At 41.4% G+C, this 24,757-nt stretch overlaps 2 protein-coding genes and 1 long non-coding RNA gene across 6 annotated transcripts in view; 1 reads left to right on the plus strand and 2 right to left on the minus strand.

The window, feature by feature from the left end:
* Window positions 1-13,161, minus strand: part of cnot4b (CCR4-NOT transcription complex, subunit 4b) — a 31,841-nt gene extending 18,680 nt beyond the window's left edge. For 2 of the 4 annotated variants that reach the window (XM_031288251.2, XM_031288249.2), the window contains exons 1-6: window positions 12,937-13,161; window positions 3,567-3,791; window positions 2,487-2,684; window positions 1,205-1,291; window positions 246-347; window positions 27-152 (exon numbers count right to left, since the gene is read on the minus strand). In XM_031288251.2, coding sequence (XP_031144111.2) covers window positions 27-152; window positions 246-347; window positions 1,205-1,291; window positions 2,487-2,684; window positions 3,567-3,740 — 687 coding nt within the window. In that variant the 5' untranslated portion in view covers window positions 3,741-3,791; window positions 12,937-13,161. Of the gene's footprint in view, window positions 1-26; window positions 153-245; window positions 348-1,204; window positions 1,292-2,486; window positions 2,685-3,566; window positions 3,797-12,936 lie in introns of all 4 variants that reach the window. The other 2 variants (XM_031288250.2, XM_035996011.1) reach the window with 2 other exon arrangements.
* On the plus strand, window positions 12,318-13,081 carry LOC118493978. Its single transcript, XR_004896036.1, has 2 exons — window positions 12,318-12,881; window positions 12,958-13,081. It is a non-coding gene; the product is annotated as an uncharacterized LOC118493978 (long non-coding RNA).
* A 3,581-nt stretch (window positions 13,162-16,742) lies between the features above and the next one.
* Window positions 16,743-20,064, minus strand: LOC116042114 (toll-like receptor 1). Its single transcript, XM_031288248.2, has 2 exons — window positions 19,950-20,064; window positions 16,743-19,812 (listed from the first exon to the last, which is right to left on the minus strand). The coding sequence occupies exons 1-2, from the start codon at window positions 19,961-19,963 to the stop codon at window positions 17,340-17,342; spliced, it is 2,487 nt and encodes an 828-aa protein (XP_031144108.1). The 5' UTR covers window positions 19,964-20,064; the 3' UTR covers window positions 16,743-17,339.
* Between the last annotated feature and the right edge of the window lie 4,693 nt (window positions 20,065-24,757).

Here is a 24,757-nt window from a genome sequence, read left to right on the forward strand (position 1 = left end):
CCCTATACTACCCTGCTTGGACTTACCTGCATCTCCTCTTTAGTAAAACTGGCAGCCTCATCCCCTAGCTCGTGTAGATACATGCAGTCTGGTTTGGGGCACTGCATGCTCTTTAAAAAGTAACTGCAGTATTTTGTAGTTCCTAAAGAAGCCTGCAGAAGACAAAAATACATTGTACAACAACCCAATATTCAGCCCAGCCTTTTATGGATTCAAACACGATGTCCTTTATCTCTCCGTCTCACCTTCAGCGTCCTGCCGTCGACCACTACGTTGTTGACACACTGGATTGCTCTGAGAGCGTCTTCTGAGCGTATATATGTGACGTAGGCACTGGCACTGGGCCCCTGGGAAACAGAAAGACAACAGAGACACGGCTCAATAAAAAAAACTTCAATTACAGCCTCCACCAACCATCACGTCTGTCCAGACCCATATCATATATGTAGTGAAGACTTTGAAGCTATTTAATAAAAGGGATCAAGTCTATTTTTTTTGGTCATCCGGGAGTTATCACTGTACACTGTGTACACACTATCACTGTGGGAGATGTCTTAATGTAGGCCTAATTGTATTTTAATGTTATTGTAGAAGTTATCTGCTGTAGTTATGGCTGATACTGGGGCAGGACCATCACAGGAAAGAAGGAAATGAAACCAAGAACAACTAAAAGATAAAAGGGAAAGAGAATGTGTGAAAACCCGAGTCATACTCGGTCGGGCTTTCAACAGATGGAGACAATTACGGGATTGTAAATGATTCAAAATCGACCCCGAATTGGCCCTCAGGTGTGTAATATGTCTAATTAATTCATAAATAACTTTAGATTGCGCCATGAGGTTGTAGTCAGTAGCCGACATTAAATTACCCCCTTCCATTTAGCGCGGACGTTTTATTCCTTTCAGACCGTGTTTGTGTTGGCCTACTATTTTCTGGTCCCTTGTCCCCCTGTAACGTTACTTGTGTAAAGCGTCCGTGGGTTTTATGAAATGTGCTATATTAATCTAAGTTATTATTCAGTGGTTGCTACAACAATCTCTTAATGCTGTGGCTTGTGACCCAGTGACAGTGATTCCCGGTTTAGCTCAGGATACATCCAAAGTAGACTGAGTTACCGTATGCAACACTTGAAATGCAGGTCTCTGCCTCTGCCCCCCCCCCCACCCCTTCCCCCTGCTGCTGGCTAGGGTGTGCAGCTCCTCACCTGGGAGCCAGCATACGATGTGCTGTTGTTGATCACCACTTTGTGAATCTTCCCAAACTTGCCAAAATATTCTGGCCTCCTCAGAACCTGTTAAACACAGAAGACACATAATCCAATGTCATAATCATTTTATAGTCATCATGGTTATTGCTTTATTGGTCCATTTTCTACATCATTTTATTATCCAGCATAAGTTCATGAAACAACAGGGAGAGGACACCCCAATGGTGTTTGACCTTATATTTTGCTTGGGTGAAATAACCGATGAATACTCTATTTTACATTCATGTTTACAGTGTGCATTGAGTTTATCACTTACCTTCATAGTTTCTAGATTTAAGAGTCCAATTTTTCAGCGTCTTTATTTTCTATGTCCATATATACGAGGGAGCAAAGCATATATGTGAAGAAGCAAACTCGGCCGCTATAATAAAACAGCGAGAAATTGCGTGGCAGACAATAGCAAACGATCTGAATGATGGTCTAAAAATAGACATTTACGAGCCACTTCTCTTAACTGAAACCATTCTGCTCACTTTTAAGGCAACATATCTATATATGTTTATGTGTGCTAATTAGGCTATTAGTAGCCTAACTCCTTGAATGTTATAATTATAATGGTTACAGTTCAGAGCTGTGGTCCAGGAGTCCAGTATACTTGTGGGGTCCCGACAGCTTTGTGGAGCCAAAATGCTGGACCCCACAAGTTTAAAGGTCTGTTTGAGGGTTAAGACTTGGTTTTAGGATTAGGGTTAGAATTAGGTTATGGTTAGGGTGAGGGTAAGGGTTAAGGTTAGGCATTTAGTTGTGATGGTTAAGGTTAGGGTAAGGGGCTAGGGAATGCATTATGTCAATGACGGGTCCCCACAAAGACAGTGCCACAAACCTGTGTGTGTGTGTGTGTGTGTGTGTGTGTGTGTGTGTGTGTGTGTGTGTGTGTGTGTGTGCTCTGTTGAACTTTCAAAAAAACATGACACTGTACCCCACTGCTGAAGAGATGATTAATATGTTCAGGATATTTATGGAATGGTACGTCATCACAGACGCCATCAGGCACTGACACCACCCCCCCCCACCCCCCCCCCCTGCTGTTTTCCAGGACTGCTGTGTGTGGGAGATGTTGGCAGACTGAGCTGCTGCACAATTACATACCAATGCTATTCATTTCATTGCTACTGTCATCATAGCAGCATACAGTGTGTGTGTGTGTGTGTGTGTGTGTGTGTGTGTGTGTGTGTGTGTGTGTGTGTGTGTGTGTGTGTGTGTGTGTGTGTGCTCTCACCTCGGGGTCAGCCAGCCTCTGGGACAGCCCCACCACAAACACCAGGTTTCTCTGCACCACCCGGACGCTGGCCAGATGCTTTCTGTTCTCGGTGATCTTCTGCTTCTTCTCGTTCTGCTTCTGCTTCTTCTCCGTCTTTATCCTCTGCAGCTCCTCCTGCGACAGCGGCTTGTACACCGCCGGGTCTTCTGGGTACGGCTGCAGAACACACACACACAACACACACAATTCAGGGAAAACATCTGCCATCAGACGTCAAACATCTGGCAGTTCACTACAGCGTCGCTTTATAGTCTATATCAGGGATGTCAAACTCCGTTTCACTAAGGGCCACACTGGAAAAAGAGAATCGCATCAAGGGCCAGACGTGTAGCTTATTGACATGCTTTTATTTCATCCAAAAAGTCAACAAGAAAGTTCCTTAGCCACCAAAGAAAAAAAAGCAACAAAAACTTTTACAAAAGTGACAAAAACGATGAAAAAGCGACAGAAAGTAGGCGGGCCAAAATTGATTGTGAACCGAAATTGATACGCGGGCCGGGTCCCAATAGGCACAGGGCCGGATTTTGCCAGTGGGTGTTGAGTTTGCCACATGTGGTCTATGTGAAAAAAGGACCAAATAGTGGGTTGGAGTCGGGTCCAGCCCTGGACCACTAGGTACGGGACATGATGAACCCAACTACGAGCTGCTGGAGCTGTGGGATGACACAAATGTCTGTTGGGCTGTACAGCTTTTGGACAAACACATGAAATATGAAGACATTTCCATGGACTCTGGGAATTTATGATGGGCTGTCATTTTAAAGATACAAAAAATGAAACAATTAATAAAACAGAAAAGATTAAACCAGATTTAATTAAACATGATTCCTTGAATAGAGCTCTTCTCTATTTAGAAGATCTAATGTTGTTCTGTTGTTTGTGCACGCTGGTCACCCTAAACGGAGACTATTGGACACGGGATGTATTATAGGGCTGTGACTAGTTGGACTTGTGTCCGTTATTAGAAGGAAAGCCTCCAGTGCTTTGGTGTACACACTGTGCCAGGCTGAACAGGCTGTAAAGAAGACGGAGGTGTACCTTTCTGCAGGCGGGACAGAGGCCATTCTCGTCCGTCCTGATTCGATGCCAGCAGAAGCGACAGATCTGGTATCCACAGGTGCAGGGGAAGAAGTTGACGTCATCGATCTCCAGCGGCTCCATACACAGCGGGCACTCCATCAGGTCGTCCTTCACCCCAGGGTTCCGGGACATCCTACGATCACACACTACTGGTTCGGACCACGTCCAGGTCAGGAACGGGAGCTGCACTGGGACAAAGATAAACAGCAGCTCAGCTACATCCTGAGGACCATCAACCGGATGAAAAGTCCTGCTACTAGCAGCTAGAGGTGCAACGATGAATCGATTAATCGATTAGTTGTCAACTATTAAATTAATCGCCAACTATTTTGATAATCGATTAATCGTTTGAGTCATTTTTTTTATTAAAAAAAAAATTTCTCTGATTCCAGCTTGTTAAATGTGAATATCTTCTAGTTTCTTCTCTCCTCTGTGACAGTAAACTGAATATCTTTGAGTTTTGGACAAAACAAGACATTTGAGGACGTCCTCTTAGGCTTTGGGAAACACTGATCCACATTTTTCACCATGTTTTGACATTTTTATAGATCAAATAACTAATCGATTAATCGAGAAAATAATCGACAGATTAATCGACTATGAAAATACACGTTTACAGGAGAGTCTGGTACAACCAGGCTCTTGATGCTTAAACACTGGATGTCAGCCTCATGGGTCAAATATAGCAGCTGTGGCTGAGAGGGTAGTTGACTGCTTATAGTCCAAGACGTTTTGACGCTGGTGGTTTTCCTCTGGCATAGGCTAACACCTCTTTAGGGGGTGCCAGAAATTCCTCTATGCAGGAAAAAAAAACCCTGCCACATCTGTGTCTAAAACGTTGAAAAAACTAGAGTAGATGACAAATAAATATCACTCAAAAAGCTTAAAGACAAAACTTGCTAAAGAAGTCCACTAGGGACTAGTCTCGCTTTGCCAGACCCTCCTCCAAAGCGCACTGAAGGAGGGTCTGGCTAGTCCACACAGCATTCTGGGATGGGAGGAAAATATGCTCTGGTTTAATTGCATTTCTTTAAACCAATCAGAATCACCATGGGCAGTGCTAAACTAAACTAAACTGGCTGAAAAATAGTCGAAAACTCAGATTGGACAGATAGTCTAGCTAGCTGTGTCAATTTACTATGCAGCGATCTGAAAATCAGTCAATAATAATCGGAAAAAGTTGGATCGGTGCATCCTGAAACATAACCTAACTAATGTGCAGCTGTAGCACAAGTTCCTGCCTGCAGATATAGGCCCAAAACAGTTACTAGATATGATGAGATACAGGACTAGTATGCATGTTTGGGCCGATCACAGAAGTAGTCTAAAATGAACTAAGGTCAAACAGTGACTAGCAAGGCGGCACTGATGTGTGGAGTCAAGATGTTAAACTTAGTCTGAATCAGTCTAAGTGGCCAATTAAACTGTTCTCGAGACCTCCAAAAGGCAGACACTGCTGGTTAATTGGCAGGAAATTGGGTGATCCCACAACACATGATTTACTTTAATGCATGGGTGGGCATCGAGCTAATGGACAGACAATGAACCAAAGTGCAACACAAAAGCCATCCTGACCGCTTGTGCTCGCTCTAAGTAGCTCTTTGTCTTCCTTTTTTAGTTGGGGTATAGAAGAGCTTTGTGGGTTGCCCCACAATGACCCCCTAACATCCAGTATGACAAAATAACTCATTACAATTACTCAATCTACTGTAGCTGTTTTTTTTTAACTTGAGCGTAAAGCTGCAGCGGCTCAAATCCATTTTGAGAGGGTTAGCACTTTAAGTGGTCTAAAAATCCTATGTGGCAAGGACAGCTCCAGCTAGTCTGTGGCCCATCACTCTACAGGAAACTAAAAGATCCGACATATAAGACTCACCTTCTCTGAACAAAGTACATTTATGCTATTTTGGAGACACCAATGGTGCTTTAGTTTAGTAACGGTTATATCAGGATGGTTAGTTTGGACTGGGAGAAGAGAGACAACAAAACATGTCAGACACAACAGCAAGGTTCACCTGCTGAACCATTTGGTTCCTATATATATATATATATATATATATATATATATATATATATATATATATATATATATATATATATATATATATATATATATATAATGTTCTTTTCAGAATCCTTTCTGCTATGCAGAATTGTCATCAATCACCTGTCAGTGGTACTATGCGTGTACCTTTTTTTTGGTACTTTCCCTCTATAATTACAAAACAATTATTTCAGTTGTAAAAATTATTGTCAAACCTATTTATCCTATGTACTTAGAACATTATGTTATTTTATTAATTAAACAAAATCCTCCTCCTCCCAAACCCATCCCTACAACCTATTGAATTGAATAATTATTAATTTCTTACTTATTTCCGTAACTTTTATTCTTGTATTTGTATATTCTTTTTTAGCCTGTTTTATTTTCATCATGACTGTTTTTAACTGCTCTTTAATGTTTCATGTAAAGCACTGAGCTTTGCGAAAGGTGCTGAATTGCCTTGTTGCTGAAAGGTGCTGTAGAAATAAAGTTGCCTTGTTGCTGAAAGGTGCTGTAGAAATAAAGTTGCCTTGTTGCTGAAAGGTGCTGTAGAAATAAAGTTGCCTTGCCTTACAACCTCAGCCTGTCAGTCAGTCACCAGGGCACATAAACCACTGTTGTTCCTGCTTAGGAAGTGTAACGTCAACAGCACCGCGACCGCTCTCTGTCAATTTTCAGAGAGGACAGATAAGCTTGACCTTATGTGCTCTCAGGTACCGAAATTTCGACGTGTAACGTGTAAAAAAGGGGACAAATTTACTGGTCGCACATGTGCGACTGGATGTAAAATTCAGTCGCACACTCTCAAATGTTGCTCGCAAAATGCGACCATTTGGTCGCAGTCTGGAGCCCTGGGAATGATGAATTGATGAGTGTTGATGGGACAGTTGGTGAGCCTTTCTGTCAGGAATACACTGAGAAGGAAACCTGCACAGTACACCCTGTACTGTTGATTTTCTTAGAGGAGGACTGTATATTTTGCAATTGTCCCACCAAGGTTCCCATCATGCTTTGGGTGATGTAAACAGGCAGAATGCTGTTGCCATGGAGACAGTGGGTTAGCATTCAGTTTAAGCTAGGGCTAGCTAGGAAAATATCTAACTGCGGTTATTTTGACTGATATTGCGATTGCGATATGATGCACGATACTGGAGGGAATGATCTTCATTCTCATTGAAAAATATTAAAATGTAAAAAGTGAACATGATTATAGTGTGATTAATGCGAGGATCTGTACCAAACAGAGATGTTTTTAGTCTGTAGGATAGGATTTGTCTCTGCAGCAACAAATATTGAGCTCCCCCCCCACCCCCTGCAATTTGGATAATGCACTAGTCCCCATTGTGATTTCAATAACATTGTGATTAATTGTGCAGCCCTAGTTTAAGCCTCTATTTCTTTACATGTACTTGTGTTAGAACAATCCTGTTGCATTAGCTGCTACCTGTTTGCACCGTTGCCATGGCAGCAGAGACAACAGTCACCTGGATTACTTTGATCAGAACATCTAACTGCGGATACCACTGCCACTGGAAAGAGTAAGTTGCGTTGATTCCAACAGTGTGTTGATGTATTGTGTGAAGTATACACTAAAGGCTCCTCATTCATCCTCTGCTTTCCTGCTTGGTTCTGAACCGGGGGGGGATCATTCTCCTAGCAGAATGATCCAAATAAAGTCAGTATGTTCACAGAGAACACGCTGACCTTTGTATTGTGGCGAAACACAAGAGGAAGAGTCTTCTTTAAGGGAGCAAGGCAGCGCCTGAAAGACCTCTGTTTACAGTGTGTCAGTTATCGTAGAAAAGCTGAGCCCTGGCGGTTGTGTTGACAGAGAGTACGCCTCGCTGAGGCCATCACTGGCTCATAGAGACTACATGCAACTCATGCAGAAGGACACCGATGAAGATACAGCACAGACGACGAACTGCAAGAACTCGCTGACTTTTGCTCGTCGCGCAGTTAGGACTTTTTCTGAGTAATAATTAACCGAAATGCATTATGTGCATGCTCATAAAGAAACATGAACGCTGCACACAACTGTTTGCATAAGACTATCCCGTGAGTACTTGCTTATTTAAACACGACCACACTGGTAAAGAGCAGAAGGCAATGTCACAAAAGAGTGTAGAGTAGAGATGCACGATATAAGCCAACGTTTTCAAAATCATAATGGCCAATGCCGATATATACACATCTTTTTATTTAGATGAAGAGAACACCAAGTCTCTCCTGTACTACTTTTACCCTATTACTCTCATTTGTTGTAGGTACAGACATTAAACAAGACAAACAACATTTGATTCTACCATATATGTATCATTTTAAAAACAAAGACTTAGACATTCACCCCTGAACAATAAGAATAAATGATACGGCAGTGCCACATTTTATTTAAGTAAAACTGTAACAACCAAGCTCCATATGCATGTAAATCACAAATAAATTACAAACTCTGTGGGCCCACAAACACAGGTTTGTGTCACTATCTTTGTGGGGACCCGTCATTGACATAATGCATTCCCTAGCCCCATACCCTAACCTTAACCAGACCTGCCAAGACATTTTATGAGTACAACATCCCCCCCAAACTGCGCGCGCACCCGACAGCCCGCCGCCAATGTACCGTTGCCCACCCACCAGTGAGAAACCTAACACCATAATACATAATAGACACATGGCGTTTGCAATCTGAAAATGTAGGTGGAGAGGGGATAGATTATGATAGGCTACTATGAGTAGGTCATATTCCTGCATATTGTTACAAATATTATGAATTACGTCACACACACACACACACACACACACACACACACACACACACACACACACACACACACACACCTAGATATATGTAATTTATATTCAAATACATTGTTTGGCTCATCACTACCTCCTAGATTACAATAAATTATTATTACTGTGTAGAAGAATGGAGTGGATGAATGGCCGTAGGTGTACTGAAACTAAATGTTTTTTTATATCCTGTCCAATTTTGTGCCCATATATTTGTTAGTCTAACCAATAGGAGGCGGAGTGAGCTAATAAATAGGCCTAAGTACTTCTGTGTTAAAGATGAGAGTCAGACCAGGTTAACACATAGCCTTCTTCTGATTACTAAAGTAGTCTAAGTAATGATTTACTCATAAAGCAACTTTAAATAGGCCTAAAGCAACTATTAAAAAAGCACAAGATTGAAGCCTGGCAGACACGATTATAGGCTAATAAATAACATGGGTCAGATATTTTCAGATAGGCTTTTCAAAGATTGACATGGGTGACATTGCATTATGTCAGTTGCCATCACATTGGCCTAGCAAATAGCCCTACTGTATGCTATGCATCATTAACTGAGCTGGTAACAGCTGGACTCCCAGTTATGATGTCAAGGTCATTATTTATGTTCATAAATTCAATTAGGCTAAAAATAGCCTAACTGTTACCTTTATCTTACGTTAATCAGCATCTGGCCTGTCTAAAACCTTCTAGTTTTCTAGCCATTCCACCACTTTTCTAACTGCCCCAAACTAATGGGAAGGATGGTGGGTGTGACAGGCTAGCCTATTGACACTATGAACGTTTTGTTTCTTATCATCCTTTTATTTTTAATATCATTATGTTTCGGGGGGGGGTGGGCAAGAGTGTATCGCTGCAGCCTGGAGACCTCCTGTCTCATTCCTGGGCATGTCCAACGCTAAGCTCAGATGTTCAGAATACGACGGTAAACTCAGATGTTCAGAATAGCCTACGAAATCGTTAATTATTTTCTAAATGAAGTCACGGTTAAGTTAGCGGGCATGAGAGGCATGAGACAGGAGGTCTCCAGGCTGCAGCCATACCCAACTCGTATTAACCATACCCGAGTATTTGCGTGTGGGACTGTGTTCGTTACCTGTTGTCCCTTCGTGACTGATATCGATGTTTGTCTTGCACACGGTGCAGAACGCGTGATGAGGTAGCCTGGACATGTGGATTCAAGGCCATCTCTCCCGATAGCTGTCAAGTTTCCGTAGTTGGTTTCCGAACCTTTTTTTGAGGCGGTTCAGTCATGGCATACAAGTCTACAGTTATCCGGCCAGCCTAGCTTGCGTGAGGCACTGAATTGAATTAAACGTACGAAGCATTTGGCTAGGAGGGGCAGGTGGGCGGAGGGTTAAAATGCAGCGCTCCGATTGGCCGAAAGCTACTTATACGCTGTGGCTGAGCGGCAGAATCAACGTCATATAGATTACATAGAAACTGAAACCGGCAAAATGAAAGATGCAACAAAATCATACATCCATGAACAAAATGCGTACCTAGAGAGCAGGGAATCGTACAAGCGTACTTAAGGGTCAAAATGCGTGCCGAGTACGAAAAATGCGTACATGTTGGCAGGTCTGCCTTAACCACCACAACTAAATGCCTAACCTTAACCCTTACCCTCACCCTAACCATAACCTAATTCTAATCCTAAAACCAAGTCTTAACCCTCAAACAGCCCTTTAAACTTGTGGGGTCCAGCATTTTGGCCCAACAAAGCTGTCGGGACCCCACAAGTATACTGGACTCCCGGTTTGTGGACCCCACAAATATAGTGCGCACACACACACACACACACACACACACTTTTGCTCATCGCACCAATGTATTAAAAAAAGACTAATATCTGCCAATACCGATGTGATTGCCGATATATGGTGCATCCCTAGAGTAGAGTTACAGTAATAATGATATCATAGCTACGTCATAAGCACAGCTGCCTCAAGGCTGGGTACGTTTGAAAATTGTCAATACTACGGACTAAAGAAAGACTAGTGAGTTTGATTCCCAGGCCCTGTGCACCAACAAATTCAGGCCCAGTTTCATAGCATTAGGAATCAGCTGTGTTTTTGGTGTCTGGCACTTTAGCTGCTCAATGCTCCACTGTGTCTGTGACCGTGCAGCCCCTACACTGATCCATTGTTAATTTCAAAATATTTGTTTTTCAGAGCAGCTTCAAATGCACGTAGAAAATGTAGCCTCACTATCCACAGCAAATTTAGTGTTTCAGCCCAAAAGTATCTTGTCTTCTCTAATCTGCATTACTCCTCTTTCAAAAAGGGGAAGGTAGTAACATCTCTCAAGTTGTTTTAATCATGGGTTCAGGGTGTTTTCTGCATAGAGAAAGTTTTGGCGCCCACCAAAGAGGTTTAAGCCAGCGCCAAAGGAAAATCACCAGCACCAAAGCGTCTGATTTTTAGCAGCCAGCCTCCGTCTCATCCACAGCTGCTATATTTTACACACGCAGCTGGCGCTGATAAGCCAAAAGTTAAGAGGCGGCAGCGTCCATGCTGCAGAGAGACTCTGCTATGAAGTGTAGTGTAAGAAAACACTACACTTCATAACGTTTGATATGCATAACACTAGCTACAACAGTCATAGCAGTTAGGCTTACCATACGTATGTCACTCCTAAATATTTCAACTTAGGAGCATGCCTTGGAATAAAAGTTACCATTATGCCCTGTTCATAAAAATTAAACAAACTGGACTTTGGAGTCAAGTGTAGTCAGATCCGGGCCAAGGTCCTGGATGTGAAAGCCCCCCTTTCTGCATTATATTCCATTATATTTTTAATTGTTACCTGCCAACAGAATTGTGTGTTTTTCTTGACATTAATAAGACATTTTCACCATAAATTGGTGCCTAGAAAATGTATCAGAATGCAGGAAATTAAGTCTTTGATGCTCAAAATTTCTTTTTAACTTACTTTACATGCAGTTACTTATAATTAACGTTGGCCAAAGGCCCATTCGGAGCCAGTAAAAAACCCTGTCACTGAAGGGCATTACAATGAAATGAACACATTAAGATGTTTAAAAAGGCACATCGTCAGCCCTGTGATGCCACTGTGTGTCTCTGGGGCTGGCTTGTGGACAGTTTAGGAGGAGGATGAGTCCAATGAGGATAGTGTCAGATGTCAACACAGACCTGAGCCCAGGGGAGACTATACACAGGCACCATCGCACAGACAACCACAGTCTGCCCATTTCAGAAGTCATCCTGACAACCTTTGGCATCTTAACTTTCCTCACTTAGACTTCTAGAAGCAGTGGTGTTTGTTTCTGGGAAGACGCCGAACGTTTTAACCTTTGCACAACAATTAACAGACTCCAAGCCAACTATTATCATCAATTACTGATTTTGATCACATCACATCTTACAGTGATTACATCTCACAAAAACAGTTTGTTTTTTTCTTTTCCAGGCAGCATGCTCAGAAAAAGACAGAACCAACATATAACATAGCCTAACTGCCATCATATTGGCCTTCCCACTCCCAACCTATCCCCAACAGCAAAGCCAGCTCCCCAGCGCTGATTGTTATGTGGTATTTATATGTTGTGTATGCTGTGTCAGTGGAACAGACTGGAGGGAACTGTGCACTATAGGGTGCCTGGTTCAAGGTGTCAATGTTTACTGTATGTATATGTATACATATTTGATAGGCCCTGTACAGACTGTGAAAACTAATTTCCCCAGTGGACAATAAAGACCATCTATCTAAATATTTTTAAATATATATATGGTCAGAGTGGCTCTGAAACGGTGGAAATCGACTGAATGCGCCAAACAAGTTTGGGGTTACGTAAACGTTAACGCAAAGTTTGTAAGCCGTACTAGCTAATATATAAATAGTCAAGTAACGCACTTGTCATGGTCACATATTTATAATAAAGTGTGAACGTTATTGGTTTGAGGGTTAGAACCAGCAGCTTTGTTGTCAGTCATGTCCTGGGTGAAGTAGCTAACGTTAACACTTAAGCGGGGCTCCGCCGGTGCTGATGACGAGCTAAGCTAAGCTAACCAGCTAATAAGTTAACCAGCTATGCTAACCGGCTTGGGAGCCAGACTGGAATGCTGCTAGCTAACGTTACTGTCTGTCTTGTACGAGTTTTCTTGTGGCTTGCTGTGTAATGCAGTACAACGCTCACTGCGTGATTTGTTATTATCAAAAGACACCGGCACGTCCTCTTAAACTATGGTGTTGTTAATAAGTTGTTGCTTACAAAAGTCTGTCAGGAAGAGGAGTTTACGCGGCCTGCCCTCCGCTGGCCGGCAGAGCCCGACATAACCGAAGCAGCAGCAGCAGCCCACCGTGTGGGAAGCTGCCTCGGCCAGCGCCTCTAACAGACCAACAATAGCTGGACAGCAGCACAAGTCTTTGGCTAAACTACATCACGTCTGTTTTCCGATGAAAATGATGATTCAGTGCGTAGCGCTGTGTATAGCATTGGTTTCATTGGGACAACTGTTAGGTACTCACCCTGCCTATGTGTTATTGCAGCTTCCTCTCCAGTATGTTGAGGGAGAAGTATGCCTGTGTGGGACAAGGTTACAGTAAGCTGCCGTCACTAGCGGTTATCACGGAGCCAACCGGCCTTTCTGTCAGCTTGTAAAGGTGCTGGCTACCTGCTGGCAGCAAAAACCACCATCTTACACGGGAAGGAGGAGAGAACAGGGGCAGCAACAACTAAAATTCAACTCAGTGAGTCGGCGCAAATCGTCTTGGGTGTTACACGCATGGAATTATGGGTATTGTAGTCTCTTCTAGCGAAGCATCTCCAAACCTTAATTTTGCTGTCTATGCTCCAAACCGACTATAACATTGTTGTTGTAATATCAGTAGGCTACAATCCTTTGCAAAGAATATTGCTTTGAGTTGTGTAAACAAGATTGATAATAAAATGAGAGGATAACTTGAATGTTACCTATAGGTAAGGTAGTCACTAAGGTAGCCATCCACAGATACAGTTCCCCTACGGATTCACTGTGCCACATGTATGTTTAACATTAAAACATGATTTATAAAATCATGCCGGCAATAACTATTTTAATAGCTTAGTATTCTATGCAAAAAAAGGTATGTATAAAGGCTTTAGGCCGCCCACGCGTTATTGTAGGCCCAGTTAATTTTTGTAACTTCATTTTATACAATATAGTAGGGGGTCCCTGCTCCGTCTCTCTTTCAGTTAAAGGGTCCTTGGCTTAAAAAAAACGTTGGAAGACCCCTGCTCTAGTTTGTACGTTGTAGGCTACCTAATGTCTTTGTCAATGATATAGGCCTACTAAATAAATGAGTAAATACATATCATTCATAGCATAAGTAGAACGCGTTTGAGTTGTGAAATAAAACCCTGTCTGGGATGTATTTAAGGACAGACACCAGCCAATGGAAACAGTTGTTCTTAAACATGACTTCTAGGCTAAGTGATCTGTACAATACTACTAAATTATGTTTTAACATTTAAATAGACATTAGTTATAGCTTAAAAAAAAACCTTTATCTTATTAATTTAAGTGCCTTATACAGAAGCTTCAGCTTATATCAAAAAAAGTTCCAGGATTTCCACATACCCACTTAAAAATGCCCAATGACACACAACAACATACTTTCCATTATATTTTTGACATAGAATTTTCAGAATTGTCATCTGTGTTTTTTTACAGTATCTTTGCATAGGCTAAATAAAGGTATTTCCACAGTAAATTGGTTCATAAAAGTATATCAGAATGCAGGAAATGAAGTCTTTGATGCTCAAAATTTCCCTGGTGGAGGGCACCCAGACCCCTAATATGATATGCCCCCCCCCCCCCCCCCAAGTTCCCATTCTGGCCCATATATACAGTACAGTATACCCACAGTGCAGTATACCCACTGCAATACATTAGACTACACCACTGGGTATAATACAGCGCTGGGCCTGTTTAGGCTGAACAGCCACCTCGTATAACTGAAAAACACTTCAATGCTAGCCTACAAATCAAGTCTTTAGAATCCATCACTAATTTCATTCTTTATTACAGTCAATTATTTTAGGAATTATTATGCATCATGTACCCCCTGCAGTACTCCAAAGAGAAACACTGGTGTAGGGGCTCATTACCAACTGTAGATGGAGACATTTACCGTTTCTTAAATTCAAAGATCCTCTAAGCAGGGAACACAAACACAAGGCCACAAAGCAGAACTAACAACATATTTGTCTGCTGGTAAAAATACATTTTGAATTATTGAAATAGTTGACGCTGCCGAAATCTGAATATTTCTGTTTGATTATGTTTTCAACCCTTCTGTTGTCTTCGGGTCAATTTTGACCCGTTTTCAACATTCACGTTCATATTTCATCAGAAATATGGGTTTTCTTTCAACCTCATTGTCCAAAACTATAACACGGATGGTTCCATAAAATGCTCTTCACAAGTTAAATGAAGGATCAGTTCACCACTTTCATTGACGTTTGGGTGTTTTATTCAATGTTATAGTGTTATCCTGAAACTAAACTTGTGCATCACCATCCCCTGATCTTAACTATTAGTCAAAATAATTCATGATTTCAGCTTTTTCAACACAACATGTAGATGCAATTTCACATAAATGAGGTTTATTGACAATTAATTCAAAAAATGAAGTGTAAAACTAGCAATGCGCCGAAAAAAGCTACAATTTTTTATTTTTTTTACTTTGAAAAGCGACATAAATGTTTTTAAAAAACCCGGCACAGCACAAGGGTTAACGTTTCTGTAAGCTCTACGCCAAACCATTTAACTCTAACTGACTGATGCATATTCAACTACATTTTGACTTGTTGGAATGCTTTAAGAGAAGATGTGGTAAGAGCTCTAATTACTGTCCCTAATGACTCCTTTCTCTCACTGGTAACTTGTATGAAAGCTCTAATTAAAGCGATGATTTGTTGTCATCATGCAACTATCATTTTGACTGACTACAGAAACAGAATCATACACATCTCCAATTCACTATATGTGGCAAATCAAATGGTTATATCTGCAATATTACTGTACATATAACAATATGTAATGTTGTACATGGTATGTTTCTAGTGCATTATGTTTTCTGTGTGGAATAACAACGTGAAAAATGTCAGGACCAATAATGTCAATAATATCTACATTCAGAAGTAGTTTTTATCCACTGTATGTACAATTTTAACTTTTGTCTTTATATTGTTCTTCTACGTTATTTTTATATACAGTGCTGCTATAAGTATTCATACCCATGCTAAAGTTGACTAAAAAGAGGAATGAAAAAATCATCTTTTGGAAATTTATCTTAATGCCTTAATTAAAAAAAATGAGGAAAAATCCAACCTTTAAGGACACCAATTTTTTTGTGAATGAATAATGTATCGTAAATAAATAAATGTTCTTCCTTAAAATACAGGGGGCATAATTATACATACCCCTATGTTAAATTCCCATAGAGGAAGGCAGATTTTTATTTTTTTTTTAAAAGCCAGTTATTTCATGGATCCAGGATACTATGCATCCTGATAAAGTTCCCTTGGCCTTTGGAATTAAAATAGCCCCACATCATCACATACCCTTCACCATACCTAGAGACTGGCATGGTTTTATTTCAGTTAGCCTGATAGCTGGTTTTAATTGCATTGATATGGATCTTATCTCAGTTAGCTTTAATTTTTAAAAATAAAAATCTGCCTTCCTCTATGGGAATTTAACATAGGGGTATGTATAATTATGGCCCCTGTATTTTAAGGAAGAACATTTATTTATTTATTTACAATACATTATTCATTCACAAAAAAAATTGGTGTCCTTAAAGGTCGGATTTTTCCTCATTTTTTTAATTAAGGCATTAAGATCAATTTCCAAAAGATGATTTTTATGTATTATTTTGTATATTATTGTTTATTTTTTTCGTTGTATTTTTCTATTGTATTTCTTCTTATGTTTTTTTGTAAAACTGACTCTAAGAGCAACACACACAAATTCCATTGCACCTGTACAGCCCTGTACCTGTGCAAATGGCAATATTCTATTCTATATTATTTAGGCAAGGTTCTTGAACAGCTGCTTGTGTTTAGACATCTTTTAATTATTTAGCTTCTTTTGTTAAGTTAAGCAAATTGTTTTTGTTATGTAAAGTGCGATCATCATTGTTCCTGGTTAGATTGTGTTCTTAGAGACTGTCATTGTGACTGATGACCATTTTATGGTTAAATTTTTTCAAGTCTATATTAAGCCAAAACTCACATGCCACAGTGAAAGTGTTAGTGTTTGTCATTATCACAGTACTTCCCGTTCATCAGATTAGATTAGATAGACTTTATTGATCCTAAATTGGGAAATGCCAGTGCTACTGCGGCAAAATAAAAACATAAGACACACAGCACACATACATAATATACAAGAAATAGTAAGGATAGAATACAACAGCTACTCAAAAATAAAGATACAAAAATACAAAGGAAAGAATGCACGTAACACATACACAAGTGGCTGCTGCTATGCTGAGAGATTCCTTTAAAAGCAAAGCAAACTGTGTGTGTGTGTGTGTGTGTGTGTGTGTGTGTGTGTGTGTGTGTGTGTGTGTGTGTGTGTCTGCCACAGCTCAGCAAGGAAACAGTCTGTGAAAGCACAAAGAGGCATTTTCACACTAAAAAGATAAATTGTTATTAGACTGCTGAAGCCTTGTATTAGCCTCAGCTGAACTTTGGAATGAATTTTTGCACAGACCCCATCACTCACATTGGTTTTGCAGGAATAGATATCTTCAGGGCCAGTATAAACAGGAGTAACAATTACAGCAACCAAAAACTGTTTGAGTCTACATGCGGGTGTTTTTTTTAGATAGATTTAAAAAAAAAAAAAAAAAAAAAGAGAGAGAAGCTATCCTTTGAGCTCTTACACTTGGTCTGTAACTAGAGGTGCTGTATCTGAAAGGGCCAAAGCCACATCCTTCAGAACCCTCGATTTGTCTGCCATTTGCAGCATGGATTTAAGACTTGCCCAGAAAACCTGCTGCTTCCGTTCATCCTTCGGCCACTCCAGGTACGTCTGCTGCCTCAGTAAACTTCTAAGTCTCAGGAACTTTTTGGGCAGAGAGTCAGTCGGAATGGGCTCCAGTAATATGAAGACCAAAGAGTCCTGCTGGACACTCATGGCTCTGTGCTGGGCAAAGAAGAGCTCGTAGTTGCACCATTCGCTCTGGACGAAGTGTTTGGAGAGGACAAACAGTGTCTTGTAGCTGGACTCCACACAGTTGATGATGTTGTCTATGATCCACTCACCGGGGACGAAGTCACGCTCGTGAACGCAGAGTGAAAACCTGGCACCTTCCAGAGAGGGCACCAGCTGGCTGCCCACCCAGTCAGAGTCCTGATGACTGTAGGAGATGAATGCATGATAACTAAAGGAAAGATTCTTCAACAGGTGGGAGCGTTTCCTGCCTCTCCTCTTCACCCTGATCCACACCCATAACATCTTTGTATACCACACTCCGTCACACTTATAGAAAAGCAGACCCATGGCTGCAGATATAATTATTATGACAGGAACAGCAACTGCAGCTTGAAGCCACATCTCACATGACAGTTCACTGGTTTTGTACTCTGAGAGTGACAGGCCTTCAAAAGATGGCGGGGTGCTGCATGTATAATCTAAGGGCCAGTCCGGGAGCAAGGACTTGTTCAGGGTAGTGACGAACCAATGAGAGTCACATGAGCAGACGAATGGATTGTTTCCAGCTTTGAGGGTCTGAAGTCTGGGAAGTCCTGCTAAGACCTCCTTGGATACAGATGTGATAGCATTCTGGTCTACGTAGAGACTGAGCAGCGCCGGGGCGCTGAGATCTGCAGGGAGGACCTGGATGCTGTTGAAGCTGAGCTGGAGGTGGGTCAACTTGGGAAAGCGAGACAGATCCTTCTGCGTTACGGCTGTGATTCCCGTCTTTGACAAATCAATGCTCTCAAAGTGTGAGGACAGGTATTTAAAGACGCTGTTGCCCAGGTTGTTGTTTCCCAGTCTGAGTTCAGTCAGCTGAGCAGGCCAAGAGCAGGCCCGGTCCAAGTAGATGGAGTTGAAGCTGAGGTCCAGAGACTCTAATGTCTTCATCTGTTGTGTCTGCTCAGAGATAAAGGAAAGACTGCTGAAGCGGTTCTTGCTTAAGGACAGTCTCCTGAGTTTGGGGAAGACGGAGGTGTACGGACACTTGAACCACCAGAAGCCTGCATTCGTTAAGAGGTTATCTGACAGATCCAGGGTCTCCAGCGACGGCAGGACAGAGAAGAGTTTGCAGGGTATAATGTTCATTCCGCTCCTGGAGAACTTCAAATAGGTCAGATTTGAGATAGCCTCTAAGCTTATGTTGATTATGGGGTATTTGTATTGATAATGATGCACACCGTTGAAGGTAATTGAGCAAAGATTGACTGTGTGATTAATGGTGCGAAACTGAAACCCGTCTGGTGTATCTTCATTATAAGTGAAGTTGACAAATGAGAGGTCATAAAGGTGGGAGAGCCACACGTTCTTCAAAAACCCCTCCATAAAGGAGCTGTTTATCCACGTGTTTTCTATGGTGAGATTCCGTACGAATGGCATTGTTCTCAGGTTGTTAAACATTTTGCCGGTCACACTGCACTTGTCTGGAAATAGAGTGATGAATCTCAATGATGTTGCTCTTGTCACATTCAAGTCCACGAGGACGTTGTCGAACATCTTGGAAACACCACAAAAAGATGCGAAAAGTGAAAAAGTTTGAAGGGACTTCAGTTTTGCAAGAGCTCCGGAGTCATACTTTTGCCAGCCAATTCCTGCTCCCAAAATCAGATGATGCAGAGAAACGTTCGCCAATGGATCAAAGTCATTGAAGTTGACTGACGAGGCAACTGTGCTGCCCAATGACAGCACGTCCAGATTCGTTAGCTTCTGAAATGATGCTGGAATACTATAGCTGCTGTACAGATTGTTGGCCAAATCAAGGATTTTCAGCTGTTTCAATGAAATGTCAGGGATGAGAGCTAAGTCATTGTAAGATATATTTAGAACTTTGAGTGCTGGTGTGTGAGTGAACACACTGGGAGAGATGTCCTGCAGGCCACAGTGAGTCATCTTCAGATAACAGAGCCAGGACAGTCCAGAAAACGGAGCTCCGCTCAGTCTTTGGATGGAGTTGTGAGAAATGTCCAAATACTCTGTGTCGTTGGGAAGATTTAAGGGAACAGTTGTCAGATTTTGATGAGAGAGGTCTTTCATTCTCTGCCTCGATGTGACACACAGTATAAGTAGTCCCCGTTCATCTTGTCGTCCAGCCACCCAGTCCGGTTGCATTAGGGACACGATGGCAATGGTCCCAATCAGAGAAGCGACGATTGTGCTGAAACATCCAAAATCAATGAAGAGAAATGAGTCAAAATGAATGATACAAATAGACAACCTTTTTGACCAACCTTTTTAAATAGCAGTATTGCAAAATGGAAAACTAGTTGTAAGGGAGAAGAGTTGGTACAGTACCTGTGTGGGGGCATAGCTTGAGGAGTGTGAGGAGCTGAGGTCTGAACTGTGTGCTTTGAGCTCTGACTTTTATCCTCCTGTGAAAGCAATCCATCAACCACTAAAGCTCTGTTCCTCTTTCTGTATATTCCTCTTTTCTCTGCTTTTATTTTCTTTCACGTGACTGCAAATTGTGAAAAGAGGATGTTTAATTGAGGATTAAGACGTACTGTGGATGTAAAGATACAGGTTATTGTTAGTTTATGATACATATCATTAAAGCTTTAGTGTGTGACCTTTTGATATTAATGAACGTCCGTTACATTCAAGTCATTACCAAATGAGTTGCTACAAAGCTAATTAAGGCTATCAGCTCCACACAACTCGGCGTTCGGTGACTTTCCCCATGCAGAAACTGGAGTGAAGATAATGACCTCTTCTGAAGAGTCCATCATGTTTTTTTAATCCTCCGTGTCCTCCTTGGCTACTAGCAACTGTGTGGAGGAGGGGGTGGAGGGGGTGCGCGTTACGGAAAGTTTGTATCATGTGGACGCGCCGACGCACTATAGCTTTAATAACAATATAGTGAACTAGCCGGTGGCATTGTTTTTATCCCAGTATTTTTTGGACTGGAGACAATAACTGAAAGACCAACAGAGAAGCACATGACACGCACAGTATTTGAAAGCCTGGCAATCCTATATTTATTTATTCAGGTTTTAGATTAGGTGATATTTTGTATTAAAGGATAGTCTTTTAAGTCGTATTGTATAATAAAGTACATGATGATGAATACTTTACAGCAGGGATTTGGGAACCGGTATTTTATATTGGTTTTTTAAAAGTTTTTCCAAAGTTTTTGTGACTTTTTTCAATGTTTTTTGTCAGGGATTTTATTAGTTTTTGTTGCCTTTTTCAACTTTTTTGTAGATTTTTTTTTAGCGTATATTCAACATCACTAACAAGAATTGATCCATAGACATTTTTCATAACACAAATTATGTACTGGGTGTGGATTGACTTGCAGTTTGGTCCGGATGTGGCCCTTGGTCTAGAGTTTGAGAAGCGCTGCTTTACAGGGTCAGAACTCATAAGAGCTCCTAATCAGTCAACCTTAAGGTGTTGATCATGGTCCATCCAGAATGAGATGAGGCAGATTTATGACTCTGACTATGAAAAAAGATTTCAACTAGAAATGAAACTACAGAGACACTTAAAGGACAAATCTGGTGCAAAATGAACCTAGGGGTTAAAAACACGTGTGTACCGAGTTGACCATTCTCTGGGATATGTTTTCATGCTAATCGAATGTGACCAGTTTTAGGGCAAACCGCTAATTAGCTAATAACGCTAGTCGTCGGGGCACACGAAAGTAAAAATAAATCTCTATTTCTATACCACTAACAAGGCTCAAAGTAGCACCACACTTCCACAGTAGCATAATGAGGGTCCCACATGTAAACCGAGAACTTTGTAAGTGTACAGACAGTTTATTACAAAGATAGTTTATAAAGACAGTACCGTTCATGTATACAGGCCGGTGCCATCTTGGGAAAACAGTCATGACTGTAATGTTAATAAACTGTCTGTACACTTACAAAGTTCTCAATGCTTCGGTTTACATGTAGGGACCCTCATTATGACTAGCATTATAAGCTAATTAGCGGTTTGTCCTAAAACTGGACACATTTGATTAGCATGAAAACATATCCCAGAGAACGGTCGACTCGGTACACGTTATTAACCCCTAGGTTCATTTTGCGCCGGAATTGTCCTTTAACTAGACCTTTGTAAGGAACAGCACACAATCATAAGACAAGGTAAAACTGAAGGAAACTACACACATCTGAAAACAAATGCACAAGTAATCCATCAAGTGATTTTATTATCCAAACCAACGTGACATGAATTGATTCTGTTCTGATATGAAGTCATGAGGCTATGCAGCTAACTCAATATAACGGAGTGTTTCCAGGGAGTACAGTGTGGTGGTCAGAAATCCCTCAGGGTCTGGAGGAATTTATCTGCAAAGACAAAAACAACACTGTGATTTCACTTTGCTGTTTTAATTTCACTTTCCTTGTTTGTGGCTTTTATATCTGCTGACTCATCGCCCTCCTTTACCCAGTCATTTCATCAGCTTCTTTTGTTGGACATGATTGGTGCTTGAAATCAACATGTTTTTGTAGCAATTATCTCTCAAGCACCATCATACCATCCATCAAATAAGAAGTGATGGCCTTTTTATTAGCAACAATACACAAACATTCATGTATTTGTGTCAAATAGCATTGATGCTGGTCACTTAAAACAGAATGCCCCGCTTGAAACCACACAGTACTTTTTGTTTTGTATTTGTAATAACACATTGATGGCATATATCTTTGTGGGAATAAGTACAAATATTTCAACAGATCAGGCTTTTTTGGTATATTTTAACTTCTCTGTTGGATAAATCACATACCTTTTGAATGTATTCTAAATAAAGGCATAACTGACATATGTTACTGAGATCACAGGAGACTTTAACGTCAAACATTATTCTACTGTGCTAACTGTGTATTTTAACATCATTTTTGGACCATCGTGGTATGGGAAACACTAAATTCTGTAACTCGAATGACAGCAACATTTCTAAGTAAACTTCCTTTAATGCTGAGCCACAGGGCCACTACTACAAAGATGAGGCTGTATAAATGAAATTGGATATGTGTCTATGGAAAAGCAGACATTTCCAAAATGCAGTATCAATAACTTTGATCTTGAACTTTTACTACTGCTGCAGTATTTGGTGCAGTGATCAACATGTACCTGTCTGTTGGGACAGGCCCTTCAGCTGGCACGTTCCAAGCAGCAGGTTACAGGTGTACAGCCCCAAGCATCCCGTGCAGTCTGAGGACGCGCTGCAGCTCCGGGTTTGGACTCCACTACAGCCGTGCTGGAACAAACGGACAGGCTTTTATTGTTGCTTGTTAATTTGTGAATAAAATTGAATTTGCTTTCACCAATCCTTGGGTATGGTGTCCTTTTAATTTGTAGACACTCACAGTTAAGTTGAGTTTGTTTGTTGTGGCCGTAACAATTGTCTTAGAAAGAGGAAGAGCAGTAACTTCATGTGAAGGCTTATACAAATAATGAATGTTACTGATTGACATACAACTATAAAGTCCGTCAGAAGTCTGTGAATGAGGATTCATGCCCTGCTGCCATGTTGGGTTTCATTATGCACTGAACGAAAAACTCAATAGCTGAAGGGAGTTAAAGAAGAAGAAGATCTCCATTATCTCCATTTTATTGGGTTGGAGGCAGAAATCTCACAGACACATATCTCAAAACCTGCACATATACATCCCAAACTATTGGTATGACCAGTGAGAAAATAGTTTTTTTCAAAAAAGCATTGTGGTGCATTATTGTCGTTGGTTAGGTGTATTTGAATGTCCTTTTTATTGTTATTATATTTTGACTTCTGTATAACCATTGATTAAATTTGTTTCTAATCGGTTGGCTTTAAATATGCTGAGAGAGAACAGTGCTTTTTTATTGAGATTGACATACGCTGTAATTGCCCCATGCTGGAGCGAATCCCTGCATTGTGCACTGCAGCAGAGCATACGAGGCTGCCTGTCAAACATCTATTCAGTCAGTGCACGTTTGCTTCCAGGTTGTGTTAGCTAGAGCCGTTCAGTTCCCGGACTCACTACACTCAATCCCCACGGTCCCTGGATGAATCAGGAGGAGCTGCAGTCTCAGCTTTCTTTGCACTGGCGGTTCTAGAGCATTTCAAATGGAGGGGCCAGGCTGGGGCCACATGCCATTTTAGGGGTACCAAATATAGTAACAAGCACAAGTGTTACATACCACCAACCCTCCATAGGTTTGGTTCTACAAAAGATTAACGCTACAAATTGTTACGTCTAGATACGATAGGGACGTAACACACATATAACAATTAACACAATTTAATTTACATTTTATCTATCAATGCATATATGTATAGTTTCCCCTCTTTGAGGATAAAGCTGGGGTTAAAAATGTATGAAAATATTTGCCAAATTTTGGGGGGCCAGAGGGAGGTCGAGGCTTAACATTAAGCGGGCGCTGGCCAACCTTCCAAGTCCTCAACACTCACCGTGTCTGAGTTGAACTTTCCGAAGGGCCTCACTCTGCCCTTTTTCGCATTCTTTCTCTTGGTGGATCCACCCAAACCTCCATGCCAGGAGCTGGTATCTGTTCCCCGTGTTGCTCCAGCATCAAAGGAATTCTCCTGCTGTCTGCCGGTGTCTGCAGTCAGAGGGAGAGCAGGAAGGATGCTGGTCCAGTCAGCCTCTCTTCTCCATCCTGTCCTCAGCATCACACCTGACTCCGCACATTGAATATGCAGGCAAGCTATGTGGATGATAACAAAGTATTTCATCTGTAGGAAACGGACATCCATTGGATTCTACAAGTAACCTGAAACAGTTTCCAAGCTAAAGTCACCAGCATTGAGATCCCATTTATATCCCTTCCAGCACTCCGCCTCTGCCCCCCCGCCCCCCCTGCCTCTGATGTCATACAGACTAGAGGTTCTCTCTTATTCCCCAGAACCATGCCGGCTTTGTTGCAGAATATACTTGATCCATGACAACTATTGATATTTCCATTTCTCTCTGCCTTGAAGCAAGTTGGCAGATATCCAAGCTGAGATGTTGGTGGCTGGAGGAGTGGCTGCTGATGTGGAAGCCACGTTGGGACCAAATTAGTGAGCTGCCAATCCGACGCTGCAGGGATGGAGGCCTGCAGCACTTTGGATGGGCCCAGTGTGTCGGCGCTCTGACTGGGTCCAA

Source organism: Sander lucioperca, chromosome 20, assembly GCF_008315115.2.
Source record: "Sander lucioperca isolate FBNREF2018 chromosome 20, SLUC_FBN_1.2, whole genome shotgun sequence".
Classification (NCBI taxonomy): Eukaryota; Metazoa; Chordata; class Actinopteri; order Perciformes; family Percidae; genus Sander; species Sander lucioperca.